Genomic DNA, 24,870 nt, shown 5'->3' on the forward strand with positions numbered 1-24,870 from the left:
TCATCCGGCGGACAGCTGATGAGTTTAATTCCATCATGTGTCGTCTGTCTGGCGTCGTCCACATTTCATGAAAATCGCTTCTTCTCTCTCAATTCTTCACTGATTTTTATTCTTTTTGGCAGGAAGGTAGATCTGCCTGGGGTGCATATAGCTTCTACCCAAATTTGCATAATTGTGATTAATAATGAAAATATGGAGTAATTAATCCCTAACGAGCAGTTTCCAATCAAATAACTTCTCCCTCAATTCATCACTGATTTTGATTCTTTCTGGCATGAAGGTAGGGGAACCTAGGGTGCATAGAACTTCTACCCAGATTTACTTAATTACGATTATTAATGAAGTTATGGACTAATTAAGCCTTAATGAGCAGTTCAACAAAAATCACTTCTCGGTCAATTCCTCGCCATTTTGGATTCTTTCTGGGTGGATATCGCTTATTACACACAACCCCGATTCCAAAAAAGTTGGGACAAAGTACAAATTGTACAAAAACTGATATTGTATTCACAATAGAACATAGACAACATATCAAATGTCGAAAGTGAGACATTTTGAAATTTCATGCCAAATATTGGCTCATTTGAAATTTCATGACAGCAACACATCTCAAAAAAGTTGGGACAGGGGCAATAAGAGGCTGGAAAAGTTAAAGGTACAAAAAAGGAACAGCTGGAGGACCAAATTGCAACTCATTAGGTCAATTGGCAATAGGTCATTAACATGACTGGGTATAAAAAGAGCATCTTGGAGTGGCAGCGGCTCTCAGAAGTAAAGATGGGAAGAGGATCACCAATCCCCCTAATTCTGCGCCGACAAATAGTGGAGCAATATCAGAAAGGAGTTCGACAGTGTAAAATTGCAAAGAGTTTGAACATATCATCATCTACAGTGCATAATATCATCAAAAGATTCAGAGAATCTGGAAGAATCTCTGTGCGTAAGGGTCAAGGCCGGAAAACCATACCGGGTGCCCGTGATCTTCGGGCCCTTAGACGGCACTGCATCACATACAGGCATGCTTCTGTATTGGAAATCACAAAATGGGCTCAGGAATATTTCCAGAGAACATTATCTGTGAACACAATTCACCGTGCCATCCGCCGTTGCCAGCTAAAACTCTATAGTTCAAAGAAGAAGCCGTATCTAAACACGATCCAGAAGCGCAGACGTCTTCTCTGGGCCAAGGCTCATTTAAAATGGACTGTGGCAAAGTGGAAAACTGTTCTGTGGCCAGACGAATCAAAATTTGAAGTTCTTTATGGAAATCAGGGACGCCGTGTCATTCGGACTAAAGAGGAGAAGGACGACCCGAGTTGTTATCAGCGCTCAGTTCAGAAGCCTGCATCTCTGATGGTATGGGGTTGCATTAGTGCGTGTGGCACGGGCAGCTTACACATCTGGAAAGACACCATCAATGCTGAAAGGTATATCCAGGTTCTAGAGCAACATATGCTCCCATCCAGATGACGTCTCTTTCAGGGAAGACCTTGCATTTTCCAACATGACAATGCCAAACCACATACTGCATCAATTACAGCATCATGGCTGCGTAGAAGAAGGGTCCGGGTACTGAACTGGCCAGCCTGCAGTCCAGATCTTTCACCCATAGAAAACATTTGGCGCATCATAAAACGGAAGATACGACAAAAAAGACCTAAGACAGTTGAGCAACTAGAATCCTACATTAGACAAGAATGGGTTAACATTCCTCTCCCTAAACTTGAGCAACTTGTCTCCTCAGTCCCCAGACGTTTACAGACTGTTGTAAAGAGAAAAGGGGATGTCTCACAGTGGGAAACATGGCCTTGTCCCAACTTTTTTGAGATGTGTTGTTGTCATGAAATTTAAAATCACCTAATTTTTCTCTTTAAATGATACATTTTCTCAGTTTAAACATTTGATATTTCATCTATGTTCTATTCTGAATAAAATATGGAATTTTGAAACTTCCACATCATTTGCGTTCCGTTTTCATTTACAATTTGTACTTTGTCCCAACTTTTTTGGAATCGGGGTTGTATGTATATAGCTTACAACATTTATTGCACAAGGTGGCCCACTTTAGAGCGTTCCTCTGGACTAGACGGGGCCGGAGTGAGCTACGCCGTCATTGACTGTTTCACTGAGATTTCACGTTAATATTTAAAGAATAACTGAATAATAAACAGGATGTTTGAAGGGTTCAGAGTTGAGTTTGGGCTGGACAATGACATGATAACATCAACATTGTGAAAAATGAATCATGTTACACTATTCTGAGAAATCGTAGGAAGGTGTGTTCAAATTAACTATAATAAACTTATTGGACGCAACTGTTTCACTGTTAAAGTATGTTTTTCTAGAATGTTTTTTTTTTAAACAAAAAAAAGTGTTGATTTATTTTGTAGACATTAAAACATCACCAAACTCAAAAATCTTTCTTCACATCTTTTTAAACCAAATGCTGTTTTGCTGGAAATTGGTTTAGTTTGAACCATAATTTAAAAATAATATTTTTGACTCCTATTAGGAGTTAAACAATATGCTTCAATACTGCGAGCTCTAGAGGGATTAAAGGGGAACTGAAGTCATTTTTAAACTTGCGTTATTTCTTAATTAACGTGCTCTTCAATTATGTTTTTAGTTTGATTAACCTTATATCGTGACTCGTATTGGCATATTATATTACACTTATCAGCCTTTTCGGTTTTTAGCCATGTTGAAGGTAGTTCGTTTGGTCCATGGTAGGCGTCGCTTATCTGCGCGATCTTCACGAGACTTGTGTGAGACTTCAAACATGAAGTGTCAGCGCCACCATTTTGAAAACTGTTTACACAGCGGCCAGATTCAAGATTCAAGATGTTTATTTGTCATATACACAATAACAGACACAGCGGTTTATTATTGGGTAATGAAATTCTTATTTTGCAACTGCCCGACCAAACTACGCTTACCAATATAAAAAGATATATATATGAAATATAAAATATAAAGTGCATATGGAATGCAAAATATAAAGGTAGAGTGAAAAAAGAAGATAAAAAAAGGAGAGGCAAACAAAACAGTGTGCAAACATAGAGGTAGATATACTGTGCAATGTCTTTAAAAAAAAGGAGAGGCAAACAAACAATGTGCAAACATAGAGGTAGATGTACTGTGCAATGTCTTGTGCAAAATTGCTAATATAATCCGTGGCTCAAAGCCTGATGGAAATATAGAGGTAGATGGTGATTATAATCCGTGATTCAAAAGCCTGATGGCCTGGGGGTAAAAACTGTTTGTCAGTCTAGTAGTCCTTGCTTTCACACTCCTGTAGCGTCTGCCAGATGGTAGGAGCGTGAATAGTCTGTGTTGTGGGTCTGTTTGGTCCCTGATGATGCTCTGTGCCCTTTTTGTGACCCGGGTGTTGTAAATACACCCATATCGCCATATCATTCCGATTCAGATTAATTTTGAGATTTGCCAGCTTCATCAGCGATGGAGATTGTTCCATATGGTGGCACGGTGGTGTAGTGGTTAGCGCTGTCGCCTCACAGCAAGAAGGTCCTGGGTTTGAGCCCCGGGCCTGGCGAGGGCCTTTCTGTGTGGAGTTTGCATGTTCTCCCCGTGTCCGCGTGGGTTTCCTCCAGGTGCTCCGGTTTCCCCCACAGTCCAAAGACATGCAGTTAGGTTGACGTGGGGCGGCCTTGGGCTGAAGTGCCCTTGAGTGAGGCCCCGAACCCCTGGCTGCTCCCTGGGCACTCTGGTGTGGCTGCCCACTGCTCTGGGTGTGTGTGTGTGTGTGTGTGTGTGTGTGTGTTCACTGCTTCAGATGGGTTAAATGCAGAGGATGAATTTCACTGTGCTTGAAGTGTGCATGTGACAAATCAAGGTTTCTTCTTCTTTCTTCTCTTCATACGACTTCGAACCAACGTGGAGTAGAGACGAGTTGGAAAAACGACAAGATAAGGACGAGTCCGTCGCACTGGTATTTACGTCATTACTGTCGCACAATTAAAACGTGCCAGGTCAGGCGGCTGGTGGGTTTTCAAAATAATAAAATGCATGTATTTTTGTGATAAATACAGTACATATTATACTGAGCGCATTTCCCACATAATTCTCACTGAGGTTTCGGACAGCACTACAAAATGGTGTCCCCACTATATAGTGCCCTATATAGTGAGTAGGGAGTGAATTCGGACACGGAAAACATCCAGCTTGATTACATCAGCATTTGAAAGAGGGCGCGCGCGTCTTTTGACAACGTTGGCAGATGTTGGTGACTTTGATTTCCGCTGTACGTTTTACTTCCGTCCTACGATGTCTCGCACAGGTCTCAACGAATCTCGTTTATGGCCATTGCTTTGACATATGGACTGATATATTACACAGCGTTTTTCAAACACTCATAACTTGCTATAGCAGCGATAAAATAGTGATCAAACATGCATTCCGATATTTAATAAAATGAGATAAATAGAATTTTGATAACAAAAAATTTGCCTTCAGTTCTCCTTTAACTTATAAACAGACTTTCTAGAGCTGTGTCACTTCACCCTCATTGTTTTACTCTGTATGTAAACTGGTTTAATTTCTTGATTACAGCTAAATTAACATTAAACACTGCTAACGTTAGATTAACACGTTAATCATTTATGCTTCTAATGAACTTGTGATATCTAAAAACAATGACATGTCCTTCACGGTTCTTTAACCTTACTGTCCATAAACGTCTCACGTTGTGTAACTCTGCGCCTTCTTGTTTTCAGTGCGAAACCCACCGACTTTGACTTTCTCGCCGTGATCGGAAAGGGAACATTTGGCAAAGTAAGGAATCCACACAGCCCTCTGAGGAATGATTAACTTTTTAACAGCAACTCAGCTGGACCTTGTTTATCTTATCTTTGGGACTGACTGTAGAAGATTTAAAATATTACACGTTTTATCCAACGTGAAGGCAAACATTATCAAAAATGCTGCTTTTTAATCGCAGGTGCTTCTGGCTAAACTCAAAGCTGATGGGAAATTTTATGCTGTGAAGGTTCTGCAGAAAAAAGTCATCCTAAAGAAAAAAGAGGTTTGTGTTGCTGATTATTTATTTACTGCTGCTTGGCTTGACGAGGATCACGGTTTCACTCAAGAAAAGGAAAATAAAATAAGATGGGCCTTCTTTTCAGTCTAATCTAATCCTAATCTGTCCTTTGTACCATCATTTATTTATAGCCTTCACACCTTGGCCTCTTCATTGCCACGAGTCAAACGTGTTCATAAACAGGATTTAAGGCAACAAAGAAACTAAAGAATGAAATAGTGCACTCCTATTTAGGTCACAACTAAGAGACAATAAAATAAATGTGGATACACCACAGCAGGTGAACACTGGATTCTGATTGATCAGAAGCTGCTGATTAATTTTCTTGTTTCCGTTCTGCACACGCCGCACACGAACGGATTAAAACTCAGTGATGTGGTGACGTTTTCCGTAAGGAAGAATGGGTTTATGTAACACTGATGGAAGGAGTCTCCAGTGTCAGCAATGTGTAACAGTCAGAGGTGAAGCTGCAAGTTTTCAAAACGTCTTCAGGACAGGAGTTCACACTTTTGCATTTTTTTCCTTAATGACGTTACAAGCTCTGTTTTTTCCCCCTCTTATTAACTTAGAGAGAGGGAGGGAGGAGAGAAACACAGAGAGAGAGAGAGGAGGGAGGGAGGGAGGGAGAGAGACGAAGAGAGGCAGAAAGAGAGAGGGAGGGAGGGAGAAAGACAGAGAGGGAGAGAGAGAGAGACAAAGAGAGGCAGAAAGAGAGAGAGAGGAGGAGGGAGAAAGACATGGAGAGGGGGAGAGAGAGAGACGAAGAGAGGCAGAAAGAAAGAAAGAAAGAAAGAAAAAAGAAAGAAAGAAAGAAAGAAAAAGATGAGGGAGGGAGAAAGACATGGAGAGGGGGAGAGAGACGAAGAGAGGCAGAAAGAAAGAGAGAGAGAGGAGGGAGAAAGACACGGAGAGGGGGAGAGAGAGACAGAGAGGCAGAAAGAGAGAGAGAGAGAGAGAGGAGGGAGGGAGAAAGACAGAGGGGGGAGAGAGAGAGACAAAGAGGCAGAAAGAGAGAGAGACAGGAGGAGGGAGAAAGACATGGAGAGGGGGAGAGAGACGAAGAGAGAGGCAGAAAGAAAGAGAGAGAGAGAGGAGGGAGAAAGACATGGAAAGGGGGAGAGAGAGACAAAGAGAGGCAGAAAGAAAGAGAGAGGAGGGAGGGAGAAAGACATGGAGAGGGGGAGAGAGAGAGAGACGAAGAGAGGCAGAAAGAAAGAAAGAAAGAAAGAAAGAAAGAAAGAAAGAAAGAAAGAAAGAGAGGAGGGAGAGAGAAAGACATGGAGAGGGGGAGAGAGAGAGATGAAGAGAGAGGCAGAAAGAAAGAGAGAGAGAGGAGGGAGAAAGACACGGAGAGGGGAGAGAGAGAGAGAGAGAGACTCTGAGGCAGAAAGAAAGAGAGAGGAGGAGGGAGAAAGACACGGAGAGGGGAGAGAGAGACAAAGAGAGGCAGAAAGAAAGAGAGAGAGGAGGAGGGAGAAAGACATGGAGAGGGGGAGAGGGAGGCAGAAAGAGAGAGAGAGAGAGAGAGAGAGAGAGAGAGAGAATGTTTACAGCTGCTACAGTGTAAATGAGAACAGGAAACTGACAACAATAAATGTAACTATAAACACAAAACATCCAACATTTAAAAAAATAAATAGTAATTGTTGTTAAATTGCTTTGGTCGGCCTGTAGGTTAAAAAAGATAAAATGTGTCACTCATTGTTTTACTACAACAGCACCACACACACTGTGTTATTCCTTACTCGCATGATAAGCGAGTCCTACAGCGGAGACGTAAAAACTCAGGACAAAGTCAAAAAGACACGTCTTTAAGTTGGGATCTAAACTATTCCGTGTCTTCCAGCAAAAGAACATTATGGCTGAGAGGAACGTCCTGCTGAAGAGCCTGAAGCACCCCTTCCTTATCAGCCTTCATTACTCATTTCAGACCCCAGAGAAGCTTTATTTCGTCCTTGACTACGTTAACGGAGGAGAGGTAGAGTCTGAACACTGAATGATCAAGGAAAGTGTGCCCTTATCATAGAACGTGTTTTGGAAACAAAGTTCAAACACAGGCGATACGGTTTATTAGCTCTAGAAACTCGCTAACTAATAAACTAATCAGAGCTTGCGAAATGCACGCGTTCTCCTTTTTTCCAGTTATTCTTCCACCTTCAGAGAGAACGATGTTTCTCAGAACCGCGTGCACGTTTCTACACCGCCGAGGTGGCGAGTGCCATCGGCTACCTGCACTCCCTCAACATTGTTTACAGGTCAGTGCCTGGGACACGTCCTGTTAGGGTTTTTTTTAAAAAGATGATCTCGTTCATTGCTCAGCTGACAGTCTTTGATGATTTTCAGGGATTTGAAACCAGAAAACATCCTGTTAGACGCACTGGTAAGGAAATTGTTAATCTTCTTATCTTTGACTCAAATGTGTTACAGATTAGTGGTAAAAATCTTTTTAAAGTCTGCTTACACCTGTGCCTGTATCTATACTGTACCTGTCCCCTGATCAGACTTTAACCGTATGCATTTACAACTGTAGTCAAATACTACACCTCGTACTAAAATTCCCTGCTTGCAGCGCACATCACCTTACGGTAATAACTGGACATGCAAAGTGAGGCCTGGATGCAAAGGAGATGTGGAATGATCTTAGATTAGCTACTATTCATTTTGTATGGTATTGCACATCATATCAAATCAGCTCAGGCAACCAAACATCAGTTTTATTCCTCTTTTGGAAATATCTCATCTCATCTCATTATCTGTAGCCGCTTTATCCTTCTACAGGGTCGCAGGCAAGCTGGATCCTATCCCAGCTGACTACGGGTGAAAGGCGGGGTACACCCTGGACAAGTCGCCAGGTCATCACAGGGCTGACACATAGACACAGACAACCATTCACACTCACATTCACACCTACGCTCAATTTAGAGTCACCAGTTAACCTAACCTGCATGTCTTTGGACTGTGGGGGAAACCGGAGCACCCGGAGGAAACCCACGCGGACACAAGGAGAACATGCAAACTCCGCACAGAAAGGCCCTCGCCGGCCACGGGGCTCGAACCCAGGACCTTCTTGCTGTGAAGCAACAGCGCTAACCACTACACCACCGTGCCGCCCCTTTTGGAAATATTATATACTGTATATATTTATAAAGCCTCAGAACTACCATGACAAATTAATCAATTACAGTGGTGCTTGAAAGTTTGTGAACCCTTTAGAATGTTCTATATTTCTGCATAAATATGACCTAAAACATCATCAGATTTTCACACAAGTCCTAAAAGTAGATAAAGAGAACCCAGTTAAACAAATGAGACAAAAATATTATACTCGGTCATTTATTTATTGAGGAAAATCATCCAATATTAGATATCTGTGAGTGGCAAAAGTATGTGAACCTCTAGGATTAGCAGTTAATTTGAAGGTGAAATTAGAGTCAGGTGTTTTCAATCAATGGGATGACAGTCAGGTGTGAGTGGGCACCCTGTTTTATTTAAAGAACAGGGATCTATCAAAGTCTGATCTTCACAACACATGTTTGTGGAAGTGTATCATGGCACGAACAAAGGAGATTTCTGAGGACCTCAAAAAAAAAGTGTTGTTGATGTTCATCAGGCTGGAAAAGGTTACAAAAGCATCTCTAAAGAGTTTGGACTCCACCAATCCACAGTCAGACAGATTGTGTACAAATGGAGGAAATTCAAGACCATTGTTACCCTCCCCAGGAGTGGTCAACCAGCAAAGATCACTCCAAGAGCAAGGCGTGTAATAGTCGGCGAGGTCACAAAGGACCCCAGGGTAATTTCTAAATAACCGAAGGCCTCTCTCACATTGGCTAATGTTAATGTACATGAGTCCACCATCAGGAGAACACTGAACAACAATGGTGTGCATGGCAGGGTTGCAAGGAGAAAGCCACTGCTCTCCAAAAAGAACACTGCTGCTCGTCTGCAGTTTGCTAAAGATCACATGGACAAGCCAGAAGGCTATTGGACAAATGTTTTGTGGACGGATGAGACCAAAATAGAACTTTTTGGTTTAAATGAGAAGCGTTATGTTTGGAGAAAGGAAACCACTGCATTCCAACATACGGTAAGAACCTTATCCCATCTGTGAAACATGGTGGTGGTAGTATCATGGCTTGGGCCTGTTTTGCTGCATCTGGGCCAGGACGGCTTGCCATCATTGACGGAACAATGAATTCTGAATTATACCAGCAAATTCTAAAGGAAAATGTCAGGACATCTGTCCATGAACTGAATCTCAAGAGAAGGTGGGTCATGCAGCAAGACAACGATCCTAAGCACACAAGTCGTTCTACCAAAGAATGGTTAAAGAAGAATAAAGTGAATGTTTTGGAATGGCCAAGTCAAAGTCCTGACCTTAATCCAATGGAAATGTTGTGGAAGGACCTGAAGCGAGCAGTTCATGTGAGGAAACCCACCAACATCCCAGAGTTGAAGCTGTTCTGTACGGAGGAACGGGCTAAAATTCCTCCAAGCCGGTGTGCAGGACTGATCAACAGTTACCGCAAACGTTTAGTTGCAGTTATTGCTGCACAAGGGGGTCACACCAGATACTGAAAGTAAAGGTTCACATACTTTTGCCACTCACAGATATGTAATATTGGATCATTTTCCTCAATAAATAAATGACCAAGTATGATATTTTTGTCTCGTTTGTTTAACTGGGTTCTCTTTATCTACTTTTAGGACTTGTGTGAAAATCTGATGATGTTTTAGGTCATATTTATGTAGAAATATAGAAAATTCTAAAGGGTTCACAAACTTTCAAGCACCACTGTAAGTATTGAAGAGCCTTAAGTTTAAATGTCTCTAAAGAACTACTTTCAACTATGTTCCTAGGTAGATGATCCCAAAGTTTAATGGTTCCAGGGAGAAAAGAATTAACCATAAGTGGTGATGAAGGGCCCGAGCACCTCCGGGATACCAAATCGGGCATGAATCCAACAAACTGCCTAGGAGGAGAACATCAAAACGCTGCACGTTTCAAAACACATAAAACCGAAAATAACTCGCTTCTTGTTGAGTAGGACTAATACAATGTACATTACAGTTTTGTTCATCTTGGGGCTCCTCACGCACCTACCAAATTTGACATGGATAGATGAAATTATATACCAGGCAAAGTCTCAATGACATGTGGGGGCACTATGGAGTCCCCCGGACACATCTGGGGCCAAGCATCTATAGCTGAGTAGCAGTGGCCAGAACTGATGTGTGTACCAAATTTCATGAGGTTTTGCCCACGGGAACCACCTCAAAAATAGCCACGTCTTGAAGAATAAGAATAATAATACAAGAATCCTTAGGAAAACAACAGGGCCTCGCACTTCAGTGCAGCGCCCTCTGGTGCCTGGGCCCTAAAAATAAACATCCTTAGTAGCCTTGTATTGTTTGAACTTGAATGGGTCCTGATTCCAGTACCATCATGAGGACATACACTACCGTTCAAAAGTTTGGGGTCACTTTGAAATGTGCTTATTTTTGAAAGAAAAGCACTGTTCTTTTCAATGAAGATCACTTTAAACTAATCAGAAATCCACTCTATACATTGCTAATGTGGTAAATGACTATTCTAGCTGCAAATGTGTGGTTTTTGGTGCAATATCTCCATAGGTGTATAGAGGCCCATTTCCAGCAACTCTCACTCCAGTGTTCTAATGGTACAATGTGTTTGCTCATTGCCTCAGAAGGCTAATGGATGATTAGAAAACCCTTGTACAATCATGTTAGCACAGCTGAAAACAGTTGAGCTCTTTAGAGAAGCTATAAAACTGACCTTCCTTTGAGCAGATTGAGTTTCTGGAGCATCACATTTGTGGGGTCGATTAAATGCTCAAAATGGCCAGAAAAATGTCTTGACTATATTTTCTATTCATTTTACAACTTATGGTGGGAAATAAAAGTGTGACTTTTCATGGAAAACACAAAATTGTCTGGGTGACCCCAAACTTTTGAACGGTAGTGTAAGTAACTATTTACATCGATATCAACAAGTCTATGATACATCTTGTATATTAACATTGATCTAGACAACATCGTTCTTGACTCAAGACCAGTCCACCCCAATTTAGACACATGCAGGTTACATGTCCGTCTGTCTCTCCTTTTTTTTTTTTTAAGGGCCACGTGGTGCTGACTGATTTTGGCCTGTGTAAAGAAGGACTAGAACCAGAAGCCACCACGACCACATTTTGTGGAACACCAGAAGTAAGCCACATGTTGGGTGGGGAGGGAAATCAGCCTTTTTTTCCTTCAAGAGATTCATGTTTTATCTTCGCCTGCGTAACCACGATAAAATTTCCTCGCTCTCATTTCAGTATCTTGCTCCAGAGGTGCTCCGGAAGGAGCCTTACGACCGCACAGTGGACTGGTGGTGCCTTGGTGCCGTGCTGTACGAGATGCTCTTTAGCCTTGTAAGTCCTAATGAACGAAACTGAAAAGCTAGCCCTTAAATCCACAGAAGAGAAATTTCGATATGATTTGTGACTATAATAATCTGTGTCACGCCCAGCCCCCGTTCTACCGACGTGACGTAGCCGAGATGTATGATGCCATCTTGCACAAGCCCCTGCAGATACCTCCTGGGAAATCGGACTCGGTGTGTCACCTGCTGCATGGGCTTCTGCAGAAAGACCAGCATTGCCGGTTAGGGGCCATCGCGGACTTTGTGAGTAAACACTCATACAAAATGGCTCCAAGTCTGACATCATTAATTAATCGAATGATGGCAATGATGCTGAAGGCTGCTTTCACACAGGAGGCAACTGGAACCATACCAACAACACTTTCACCAGTCCTAGCTAATATTGGCAAACTGACTCGCCTAGCTTGCTCACTAGATTAGATTAATCATCAGTAAAGCAGGTGAAATCAAGTTGTGTGTAACTGGTGATGAAGTGGTTTGTCCTTGCTGTAGCTTTGGAGGAAGAAAATGAAAATAATAATTTGAGCTGCTTGTGTCAACACATACAGCACAAAAAGATACACATGCTGTTAATTTACAGCATATTAAATTAAATCTCCCTATATTCACTCACTCACTAACAAGACTCGTTTTTCTCGACTCTGCCGTGACTTCTCATCGGATTCGTCAAGAGATTTATTTTAAAAAATAAATACATAAAATGCTGGGCGGCATGGTGGTGTAGTGGTTAGCGCTGTCGCCTCACAGCAAGAAGGTCCGGGTTCGAGCCCGGGGGCGTGTCTACAGGGGGGCAGGGGTGGGCAGTGCCCACCCTGAGATAAGCCTTGCCCACCCTGATAAATTGGTTGCCCATCCTATAAAAAACGCCTGTGAATATCATCACAATATGCGCGATTTTGCTCGGAGGTGGCGTCGTGTTCTCCTTTAAATCCATTTTGCACTCTACTGCTTTCTCATTGGCCATTTCGAAAGGGAAGGGGGGGTGCCCTGCCCACCCTATATATAAAAAAGCTGCGTGCGTGCTCGCTCTACGCACATGCAGTAGTAGCAAAGTCAGTGTGTACGGCAGTACTGTAGATTCCGAGTTAATAGTTAACAGTAATACATTGCTTACTTTCCCTTCTGATAGTCATGCATAGGTTTCTCATTAAAAAGCAGACACCCTCACCCCCCGTGCCCAGCACTTCCTCCGATACTGAGGACGTTTCTCAGCCCAGCACCTCTGCCCTCAACCAAAGTTGCCTCAACACCGTGCTAAGCGCTGCATCTTTGTCGATGGATGCTAACATCGTACATGTCTCTGTTCCCGTTGACGCTAGCACCTCTGCTACAACAGATATTACCGATAAAGATGCATTGCTCTGCACAAACGTTACAGGCATACAGTCTTCCGTTCCCCTTGATTTAAACACGGATAGCCCATCTCAGCCCATTCTAAAAATTTATCCAAAACGCCTTTTTGGCCAAACCTGCCGGTCATTTAGTGCAGGCTGGTTTCAGTCACGGCCATGGTTGGAATATTCAGTCTTGCAAGATGCCAGCTTTTGCTTTGCCTGTCGCAAATTTAGTTTAAATTCGGACAACATATTCACCAAACGTGGGTACACTAATTGGAAAAAGGCTCTGGAAACAGACGATGGCTTTAACAAGCACGCTTCCAGCCTTGTGCACATTAGGGCGATGTCCACCTGGCAGGAGTGTCAACGCCGTGGAGAGACAGGAGAAAGTATCGTTCACCTTCTCGGTCAAACTCAGATTGAAAAGAACAGATACTATGTGAAAAGTGTAGGTGAAGTCATACAATTCCTCGCAGTAAATGAACTGGCTTTTCGGGGGCACACTCACGGGGCTGAGAATGAGGAAGGGCTTTTAATCCGGCTGTTCGAGTATACACTCCTCAAAGATCAAAAACTGAAGGATATCGCAAAATGCATCCCCGAAAATGCTAAATACACGTCTAACACCATCCAAAACGAGATAATTGAAACTCTGGCAAAAATGGTTCTAAAAGAAATCAAAAGGAAATATGATGAGGCTGACACCCCTGGCATGAGCATCAAGTGTGATGGCACCAGGGACCGCTGTAACATTGAGAACCTGTCAATAATAATTCGATTTGTCCGGAATTCCATTCCAGAGGAACATTTAATTGGCTTAGTTGAATTGGACCAGCTTAATGCTGAATATATGTGCAATCAAATCCTTTCACATTTGTCTGATCTGGATTACAGTGCAAATAATTTGGTCTCCCAATGCTATGATGGTGCTTCTGTTATGTCAGGAGTGAGGGGTGGTGTCCAGGCCTTGCTACAGAGCAAAGTTGGCAAAGACATCCCTTATGTCCACTGTTACAATCACCAACTACATCTGGCAGTGGTACATGCAATGCAGTCTGAGCCTCTAGCAAACAAGTTCTTTGACTGGTCTGGTGCAATGAACACATTTTGTCACAGACGTTATGTTGTACATAGATATGACACCCCCACACTGAAAAGACTCCTTGAAATCCGATGGACCAGTCATCATGATGTCACAAAATCAATTGTTGACAATGAGGATGCCATCAGGCAGCTTCTGTCTGAGGTAGCAGACGATAACACTGCTCCTTCTGACCTCTGTACAGAAGTGTGTGGTCTTCTGACCCAGCTGAACTGCCTGAACTTCTTTGACACTGGTAGATTTCTCCTTCGTGGGGCGGCACGGTGGTGTAGTGGTTAGCGCTGTCGCCTCACAGCAAGAAGGTCCTGGGTTCGAGCCCCGGGGCCGGCGAGGGCCTTTCTGTGTGGAGTTTGCATGTTCTCCCCGTGTCCGCGTGGGTTTCCTCCGGGTGCTCCGGTTTCCCCCACAGTCCAAAGACATGCAGGTTAGGTTAACTGGTGACTCTAAATTGACCGTAGGTGTGAATGTGAGTGTGAATGGTTGTCTGTGTCTATGTGTCAGCCCTGTGATGACCTGGCGACTTGTCCAGGGTGAACCCCGCCTTTCGCCCGTAGTCAGCTGGGATAGGATCCAGCTCGCCTGCGACCCTGTAGAAGGATAAAGCGGCTAGAGATAATGAGATGAGATAAGATTTCTCCTTCGTGTGCTTGGTGCGCTGAAGCCAGCCAATTCAATTCTCCAGTCACAAACAGTAGATTTATGCACTGCAGGAGAGGTGGTGGCAGCCTCACTGAATACACTGAAGGAGTTACGTTGCGACTCCTTCTGGGAGGAGCATTTCTCTCCCTGTGGAAGCACTCCTAATCCACCTAAAAGGAGACGGACAGTTGACTCCCAGCTTGATGGTAGCATTATTTTGTCAAGTATAGGGCATGGTGACTCCAACAACCTAGCAAGTGCTCCTAATCAGGCATTTAAAAGGGCTATGTACAACATTCTTGACAGAGCTATTGTGGAAATGGAGACAAGGTTCTGTCAAAAAAATGTTGACTTAATGAAGGTGACATCATTCCTCCTGCCCAAATCTGTGTCTTTTCTTGACCCCTCTCTCCTACAGCCACTTCAAGTGCTTGCAGGCCAGGAACTTAATGATGTGGGCTTACAAAATGAAATTGCTGTGGCAAAAACACTGTTAGTCAATAATCTAAGCACAGATGCTAACCTCTCTGAAGTGTGCAAATGCATCCAGCAGTACAAGGAGGCCTTCCCCATGCTGCATGAACTGTATGTCACCGCACTCATCATTGGTGTGTCATCAGCTGCATGTGAAAGCTCTTTTTCTACTCTGACTCGCATTCTCACGCCTCTCCGAAGAACAATGCTGCATTCAAGGAAGACACATTTAGTCATTCTGGCACATGAAAAACAAATAACAAAGAATTTGGATATGAATGAATTTGTTTTAGAATTTTCCAAATCTAACCGCAGACTAATACTGTAGATATTCCAGGTTATACACTAGAAACTGATCACTTATCTAACTAGACTGAGAGCAATTTTCCACTATTCTTGTTCTTTAGTAGGTATAGTTCTTTAATACACCTATATTGCAGCCTATAAGTTCTGTTTGTATTCATAAAAAAGGGAAAAAAATATTGATATAAAAATGTTCCATTGCTTCTATTAATCACACAAGTCCATGTAATGACGGGTCCTTTCCTTTTATCACTAGATGCAGATATGGTGCATAATGAAGCCCAACCTTTTTTTCATGTGTCTGTTTTTTTCATGTTTGACCCTCTGAATGTTTATGTGTGAGTATGGATCTCAACTTACACTACATTCCAAATTATTATGCAAATGACTTTTTTCACTGATTTTCCTGAAGAGTCAATAGAAATGACAATCGTCCTAATTTTCACGTCATCAACCGTCAGTGTACAAATCAACTGTTTTTGAACGAACCTTCCAATGCTAACTGTATTTTTTTAAATAAAAAAAACTAAAAATGGACTACAATACACTACAATAAGAAATGTAATTTGTTGCCCCCCCAAATAAACCAAATGCCCACCCAAGCATGACATCCTGGCAACGCCTCTGTTCGAGCCCCATGGCCGACGAGGGCCTTTCTGTGTGGAGTTTGCATGTTCTCCCCGTGTCTGCGTGGGTTTCCTCCGGGTGCTCCAGTTTCCCCCACAGTCCAAAGACATGCAGGTTAGGTTAACTGGTGACTCTAAATTGAGCGTAGGTGTGAATGTGAGTGTGAATGGTTGTCTGTGTCTATGTGTCAGCCCTGTGATGGCCTGGCGACTTGTCCAGGGTGAACCCCGCCTTTCACCTAGCCTGGGAAATCCCATGCTGCTTTGCACAATCGTTCGATCTGAAAAGACAGCATGGAAACTATGGTCTAAAGGCTCGCCTGAGTTAGGGAGCCAATCAGAGAGTGGGGAGGGGTGGAAAGACGGTGACGCGTACTACTCGACAAACGGAAGCTTGTAGTTTATTTGGGACTGTTTACGGATCACATTTAACATGGCGGCGAGCGATACGAACCAAACTTTCGATCAAGCTTTAGACACTGTTCTGAATAGTTTAGAGCGAAAGTTTGTTTTAAAAAAAGAACAGCGTTTGGCATTACAGTCTTTCTTCGCCTCTTCGTCGCTCTAACTACGTCACCGGGTACAACTGCCATGATTGGCCATGGGCTACGTATACGCCAAATGATAGACATTCGCAACGTCCAATAAACGGCCGTTGACAATTGTAAACCACACCTCCCCTACGAGAAATTCAATAGGCGGATTCCAGACCATATTTCACTTGTGATATGGTCTGGTGTTAACCAGACTGCCTTTCGCCCGTAGTCAGCTGGGATAGGCTCCAGCTTGCCTGCGACCCTGTAGAACAGGATAAAGCGGCTACAGATAATGAGATGGGAGACATAAAATGCTGGTGGGTGATTTTTAAAATCATTCACTTTCTGTAGTTACATGTAAATCGGCGTTTGAGAGAAAAACGCTGAATGATGAAATGGACCAAAGCGATTGTATTGGAGCTCAAGTTCCAACATCCACCAACAGAAAAATGGAAAAAAAAATTACATGTCAGATCTGATCCTTCACTTGCACTTTAAAAAATGTAGTGTTTTGAAATTGCTTGAGATCACATCTTGAGAAATTTCACAATTACGATGAACCTTTTAATTTGATCACACCGGTTTTAGTCAGACAGCTAATGCGAAATGTACTTGTTAAAAATGTGCAGTTTTCCACTTTATGACTGTCAAGATAAAGCGTTTTTTAAGGGACTTGTTGAGAAGAATTACGCTCCTGGAAAACTACGGTACACACCTTCATGGAATTTTTTTTTCTGTTTGCATTCGCACCACCAGTAGGAACTGAAGTGATGTAAGCCGGCTGCCTAGTGTGATGTTAGCAGGAAATGCTAGTGAAGATTTTTATATTTCACTTAGACGCATCAAAATCATGCTGCATTTCATCAGGCCATCCTTAAAAAAATCCGTTTCCTGTCCACCGGGTGAGCAAAAAAATGTTCAGTCGGGAGGGAGGGATTTTTTTTTTATGGATGGATAAGAAATCGCAATGCTGTGTTTGCTTTTTCTTTCAGTACTTTTTTTATTACAAAAGCAGACACATTTAATAAAATGACGGTTTAATCAACTGAAACTTGTACAAAAACTTTGTTAGCATTTTAAATGCTGACTGCAACATTTGCAAAACTTTTACAAAGGTACTTAAAATGTCCGACACACGGACTTTTTGTAGTTCTAAATCGAGCGTTAGGCCGAGTTCGGATGAAATTACACTATTAAAATGATCACTGAATGATTTGTTTTTCTGAATCTTTACTATTTTGTTGTTCGCTAGAATACCATTTTGCGATTTCACACTTAAGCAAATGTTTGAAAACTCCGGATCTCCTTCCTTCATGGTGGCGGACATTTTTTGTGCCGCACGGCGCATGCGCAGAGATGATTCGACAGGGCTTTCCACAAGCGCCGGCCACACAATTAAGTCCAGCCGGCTACTTTAATGACTATTATTTTTGTAGCCCACAGGCTCTGAATATTAATTTTCGATTTTAATAAAATTAAATGTTTATCTAACGGACTGACAATAATGTCAAACTGAACCGCACTCATTTAAGTTGTGATTCGCGCTGTTTGTACCGATAATAACCACAAATTCCCCGCCGACTTCGTTGATCAAGGGAGAGTAACTCATCCGCGGCCCCGACATGCGGTGTGTGCGCGCACTCGGCGGAGGCAGTAGTGTGTCGGGGCCGTCGGAGGCGACATCGGAGGGAACAGAAGCAGAGATGACGCTTATTTAGTCTCCGGTAAACCAGTCTTCTCTCGTTCAATTACGTGCTGGCATCAAAAGACACCGTTGGTTGTAAATGAGCCCAAACTGAGTGGTTGGAGTGTATTTTCATACACAAATGGAGAAATGTTGGCTGAGTGTGTAATTGTGTCGCCCCACTGCAGACCGTTGTCGTTGTTAATTCATAGCATGCTCAGCTGCGTGAATGTGTCATGCACCGAAAATAAGAGATTTACAAGCCAGGAACGCCTCATGATGCAATACGCAAGAAAAGAAAGAAGATTTACTGCCATTTTACTTTGTATTTGAGTAAAGTGAATAAATAAACAGTCTGTGGAAAATACATTTAATCCTGGGAACTGCGTGCACAGGAGTTTATTTTGTGTTTACTCCCCCCGGCTGGCTACTTATTTGTCATGGCTGGCTAGTATGAGCCTTAGTGGAAAGCCCTGGGAATGCGGAAATGTCAAGTTCGATTTTAGATTTACGAACCCGAAAAAAATGTCGAAAAACCGGCGTTAAAAAAAAAAATTTCAACCGCACAAACGGCACTCACCCGGCCGGTGGACCGGAAACAGAACGTTTTTTAATAATGGCCTTAGCAAGAAATGCTAGTGAAGATTTTTACATTTCACTTAGACGCATCAAAATCATGCTGCATTTCATCAGTCATTACATTACAGGCATTCAGCAGACGTTCTTAGCAGCAAGCACACACGCACCACCCGGGGAGCAGCTGGGGGGTTCGGTGCCTTGCTCAAGGGCACTTCAGCCATGGATTTTTCCTGCTGGTCCAGGGAATCAAACCAATGACCCTTTAGGCCCTGTCTACTCCCATATACACTCAATACAGCCTGGACTTCACTGTTGTGCCAGCTGTCTTTTTTTTTTTTTAAATAATGCAAATGTAAAGGGCTGTTGTTTACACGGCTAACGTTTTACACAGACTTTTTAAAAATGGCGGTTGCTGGTGCTGCATTGGCTCCTGTTTGATCAATCACTGTACAATTCCATCACTCATGGTTCCTCATGTGCTGGGAGAGAACCGACCCTGAACTAGGAGCTTTAAAAGTCCCTCAAAACGCTGTTCTAAGAACGATGATCATTCTCAGTTCCTGCAGTTTATCAGGAAAGCTTCCTCCAACAGCTCTAAGAACTACGAAAAAGTTCCTCCAGTCTGAAAGCAACGGATAAACAAACCTCTTGGATGGCTGACTCAGTCTGGACGAGCAAATGATTATTAGTTTTATTATTAGCAGAGCTACTGAACTGCAGCGCTGCATGTTTGTTGTGATGTAATGATTAAACTGACATACTGTTCTGGTTTTCAGCTGGAGATTAAAAACCACATTTTCTTCAGCCATATTAACTGGGATGATCTTTACCACAAGCGGCTCACTCCACCATACAGCCCTAACGTGGTAGGTGACGCATTATCCATGTTGATTTGAGAAGATTACTTCAGACATCACCTGCATTTTTCTTTTAAATAATAAAGATGTGATGTTTAATTCTTCGTTAACACTGCTGGTGGTCTGCAACTGTGTTAGTATTTCAGACCTGGCCTTTTAATTTTTCTATCTCTGATCTTGTCCTATTTTTTTTTTTTTTTTTTTGCACATTTCTATCAGAACACAAAGGAGTGATTGCGTGTTTTAGCTATTTTCAGCACAACAGTCGTGATGTAGAATCATCATTACTGGTGCAACACTAAAGCACTCGTTCTGTTCACACTGACCGTTAGACTGCGTTTCTTCATTTCGTTTCTTCAGAGAGGCCCGGCTGACCTCCAGAACATCGATCCAGAGTTCACCAGAGAGATGGTGCCCAACTCTGTGAGCCGAACTCCAGAGCTGAGCACCAGTCTGGCGACCAGCAGCTCCAACGCCTTCAGCGGCTTCTCCTACGTATCCAGTGAGAACAGCTTCCTCTGAGTCGAGTCGACCAGACTTGAGTTTTAATCTCTTCATTTCAACAGTTCTGCTGAACGGTGGAAAAAAAAAAAACAGCAGCATCTGAACAGAGCGACACTTTCTTCTTCAACCAGACGTACTGTATAAAATGGCCTAAGAAGATTTTGGGTTTTTTTGTTCCTTTGGTCACGTTTCTCTCTGCACTGGCTGCACTGGTTCTCTCCACAAGTCTGGTTGAACCTCAACACCAGCACTGAACACTCCAGTGTTTCAGACGTCTTATTTTCTAGCATTAAAAAGTCAAGTAGATGAGAATGTACACTACCGTTCAAAAGTTTGGGGTCACTTTGAAATGTCCTTATTTTTGAAAGAAAAGCACTGTTCTTTTCAATGCAGATCACTTTAAACTAATCAGAAATCCACTCTATACATTGCTAATGTGGTAAATGACTATTCTAGCTGCAAATGTCTGGTTTTTGGTGCAATATCTCCATAGGTGTATAGAGGCCCATTTCCAGCAACTCTCACTCCAGTGTTCTAATGGTACAATGTGTTTGCTCATTGCCTCAGAAGGCTAATGGATGATTAGAAAACCCTTGTACAATCATGTTAGCACAGCTGAAAACAGTTGAGCTCTTTAGAGAAGCTATAAAACTGACCTTCCTTTGAGCAGATCGAGTTTCTGGAGCATCACATTTGTGGGGTCGATTAAATGCTCAAAATGGCCAGAAACATGTCTTGACTATATTTTCTATTCATTTTACAACTTATGGTGGGAAATAAAAGTGTGACTTTTCATGGAAAACACAAAATTGTCTGGGTGACCCCAAACTTTTGAACGGTAGTGTACACAACAATATAACTGCCTTTCCTTTGTCATGTCAGTGTTTCAGAAGTTATATTTCAGCTTGAAGATCATGCACCGAAATACTTTAGCGCGATTAAAGAACCAAACGCTGCAAAATGTGAGCCGAAGTGTAAAAACACAGCTTCCTGTTTGTATTCCTTCATGACTGTGAACTTCAGAGCGCTCAGGTTTCTGATCTCAGCCTCCCTTTAGATTCTTTACTGGATAATTCAATAAATTTAATTCTAAAACAGGACACTACGTATAAGAAACAGCGTCCATGTTTAAATACTATAATCGGGGGAAAAATAAGACTGCTTTTTAACTATACTGCTTTTGCTGAAGTTTGATTTTTACAAGCAGATGATTAGTAATGATGATTCCACACTGTTTTAAAGAACGTGGTGTAGATATGCGCGATAATAAAATGCATTGATGGTTAACACCACGTCTTGTCTTGTGTTTCCTTTCAATATACATCTGTAAAAGACTTCATATAAATTATATAGAGAATATAAACTATTTCCTGCATCACTGAATGTTCAAATTTGGCATACTAGGGATCATTTTTATCAATTTCCTTCTGTTTAACACCTTTTTTATGACTCAAGACAGGTCTAAGATAGCGCGCACACACCCCTGACAAAACGCTTTCACCTGGTGACGTGCTCGTGCCTGTACATATGATCCACCGCTGCCGTTTCTGGTGTCGTTCTTCATCTGATCTGGTACCTCTGGGCTGGTGAGCGCTAGTTCGTCTGCATTACCACATTTTATATAATTCTGAGATGGAGGGAATTGAGATTTTGGATTTAGTAGATGTTCCTGCATTCTGGTGGATTTTTGGAGTGGCCTGCTGTGCCATACCTACATTCTTACACACCCTGACTTGCCAGGCCTTCAGCTTGTGGCCAACAAAAGCACCAAGTTTTGGCTTAAAAGCCCCCACACTAGAAAACTACAGATGACTGCCAATGTTCCTGTAGCCCTATAGACCTGCTCTTCTGTCTGCCCTGTTTGTTGCTCTTCTGTCTGTTGTTCTGTCTGATTTTTCTGGCTTGGCTGGACTGTCAAAATAAAATATTCCACTTTTGTCCTGCCAGTGGTCTTACCCTTCAGGACATCTTACCTTTGAAAGAATTCAAATAGTCATGTTGGTTTAATAAATCTACGCAGTCACAACAACATGCCTTTTCCTGGAGGACAAGTTTCTTGTGTTTATTCTGAATCTTACGTGCTCTGAGTGGTAGGCAGGCCTACAGCAAAACGGTCAAGTTCTTTGATATTACAGGTGACCATGCTTTATTTACTTTAACTGAGCAATTACATACATCATAAATAATTAAAAATAAATACCCTGTAAATAAACAATAGGTATGGTGGCTAATGGCTCTTCTTGCATTTGTAATATTATCTCTTATTTGCTTTATTTTACAACATTTCCAGTATGGCTTCAAATAAAATCATAAAGTATGATAACATACAGTAAACAAACTAAAAATGCACCTTAATAAATGTGTGCTAAGGAGGTGCTCTCCCGTGCTGCTTGTTGTGGAAGATAGAGGCTGTGGCACGGCAGGAGGCCTATAATGATTTAGCATGCCTAGTACACAGCTCTCGATATGGCATTAAATATTCTCACAACACTTATAGGCTAAAACGATTCAGAAACTTTATATAAGTTCATAATTACGCCAGTAACACCACACACTGGCGTGCATATGTACAAACCTGTCTGAGATACCCGTCTTCAACTCGGATACCTTCTTCTCGCTCCTCTTCCTCTAAATTGACGGTAGGCAATTATCCAACTTCCGGCGAGTGCAGCATCATTAGATGCGCCACCTACCATAGGGGAGTGTGTACAGAAGGGAACACCTCTCTGCCTGTTTAGCCGTGCGTAAGGCGTAATTGATCAATTGCAAGTGGTTGGTGTGATGCAATGGGTAGCCGAGATCAGATAGATAAACTAGATTTTTTTCTAGTGTGAGAAATCGGAGGTATGGCGTGTGAGCGTGTGAAGACAATCAAATGCGTGTGTCTCACGCTCATTGCGTGAGAGTTGGTAGCCCAGAATTCACACACTTACTGCTGCTATACAAGTCAGATTTTTCTCATTCATTCATTCATTCATTCATTCATAAATAAATAAATAAATGGTCTGCACTGAAGAAACTCATTCATATTTAGAGTTTCCATCTCAGACGCTTTAGAATTACGACCATTTTAAAATAATATGAACAATGCACAGCCATACCGGTAATCATGGCAAACACAGACACTAGGACAACGTACTTTTAAAATGATAGGCTACTGGCCATCAATGTGCAAACCACCACCATGTTTTCTGGGACTGCCCCAATATAAAAGCTTTTTGGTCTGAGATACATAAGGCCCTACAGGACATTTTTGAAGAAGATATTGCACTGGACTTTAAGACTTTGTACCTTGGATACATTCCCGAAAACTGGCTGAAAGTGGACAAATATCTTATTAACATTCTATTGGTGGCCAGTAAAAAAGCCATCACCAGGAACTGGCTACAACCACACAGCCCAACAATTATTATGTGGAGAGATATTGTGGTGGAAATTTACAAGATGGAAGGAATAACAGCACATGTTAACCAAAAAACTGAGGTTTTTTTGGACAGATGGTTGAAATGGTTTTATTTTGTCTCTGCCAAATGAATCCTTACTATAAGTGTATATATTATGTATCCTTTTGTAAGTACATGTATGTGAAAGACTACTCCCTGTTTGTAAATAGTTGTTGTTACTGTTGTCGTTTTTTTGTCCCCCCCATTTCCTGTCTCTCTTTTTTTTTCTTTCTTGTTTTCATGTACCCACCACCCTTTACCTTGAAAAATAATAAAATATAAATTTAAAAAAAAAAATGATAGGCTACTGCTACTGCAGTCCTATTTATGAGTGTTGGTGCTTAACATAGGGGTCAAAACAGCTGATCACACCGAGGTGCTCACGGAGCGCCGATATTTATTAGTTTGGTCCTGCGTTTCCTTTCCTTCGTGTATAACACAACGTCTTTTCTTCTTGCTTTCTTTCCAGTACTGTAGTCGCGCTTTCACGTTTCATTCGCACACTCGCGTCCTCCAGTTTTCTCTCCCATTTCAAATTTGCATCCCACAATGCCTTGCGCGAACGAGGAAAGCCCACCACGTGATGTGATGCATGATGTAGTATCTTGAATTGGGTCATGGTGAAGCAGGAAAAAATAGCGGAGAGTTCAGGGCCACGTGGCACGAAATTCATTAATTGTTCTACTTTAAAAAAAACTAACAAAATTGGAAGTCTGTGATTCGAATTCAGTAGCTTTCAGTCACTCAACAAAAATAATTGGGTATCAGGAAAATTCTTTTTATGATCTACACTTGAAAAATCTGTAAGGCTGTAAGACACCAAACGATTGAGATTACAGACGGGAGCGCACCACAACCCAAGCAACATTCTAATGACTTTATTCTGATATTGGAAATTTGTCTGTCAAAGTGAAATCGCTTAAACAGTTGTCTGGTGTAAGACCAGCATTATTTGTGCATTCCAGTTTCTCACCTGGGTTTTAGCACGCATTAACACACACACTATCACAGAAAGTAACACAAAGATTTTTCTGTGGTTAAGAAAAAATCCAGATGGCAAAATTCCAGTTTAAACTTGAAAGAACTGAAGCAGTTTCTTAATTCATTCGCTTTCAAAACACTTGTGTGTTTCAGCCACTTGTGCAAGTTGTGGAACAGTCATGATCACTGCAGGTCATTGCATCAAGCAGGGTACCAGCAAAACGCTTACTGTGTGAAGGGGAACGGAGTCAAAAATCATGAGGGCATGAGCCAAACAAAGGGAGAGAGAAACAGCAGCTACGGC

The 24,870-nt window shown here is 42.1% G+C and overlaps 1 protein-coding gene across 2 annotated transcripts in view; it reads left to right on the top strand.

Annotated features, from left to right (window-relative positions):
- The window catches only part of sgk2a (serum/glucocorticoid regulated kinase 2a), a 28,120-nt gene extending 6,686 nt beyond the window's left edge, over positions 1-21,434 (top strand). The window contains exons 4-13 of one of the 2 annotated variants that reach the window (XM_060937135.1): positions 4,734-4,791; positions 4,958-5,041; positions 6,903-7,034; positions 7,199-7,311; positions 7,400-7,436; positions 11,198-11,284; positions 11,395-11,490; positions 11,589-11,744; positions 19,558-19,647; positions 19,999-21,434. In XM_060937135.1, the coding sequence (XP_060793118.1) occupies positions 4,734-4,791; positions 4,958-5,041; positions 6,903-7,034; positions 7,199-7,311; positions 7,400-7,436; positions 11,198-11,284; positions 11,395-11,490; positions 11,589-11,744; positions 19,558-19,647; positions 19,999-20,160 (1,015 nt within the window). In that variant the 3' untranslated portion in view covers positions 20,161-21,434. The remainder of the gene's footprint in view (positions 1-4,733; positions 4,792-4,957; positions 5,042-6,902; positions 7,035-7,198; positions 7,312-7,399; positions 7,437-11,197; positions 11,285-11,394; positions 11,491-11,588; positions 11,745-19,557; positions 19,648-19,998) is intronic. The other variant, XM_060937136.1, reaches the window with a different exon arrangement.
- The last annotated feature ends 3,436 nt before the right edge of the window (positions 21,435-24,870 follow it).

Source organism: Neoarius graeffei, chromosome 13 (genome assembly GCF_027579695.1).
Source record: "Neoarius graeffei isolate fNeoGra1 chromosome 13, fNeoGra1.pri, whole genome shotgun sequence".
Taxonomy (NCBI): Eukaryota; Metazoa; Chordata; class Actinopteri; order Siluriformes; family Ariidae; genus Neoarius; species Neoarius graeffei.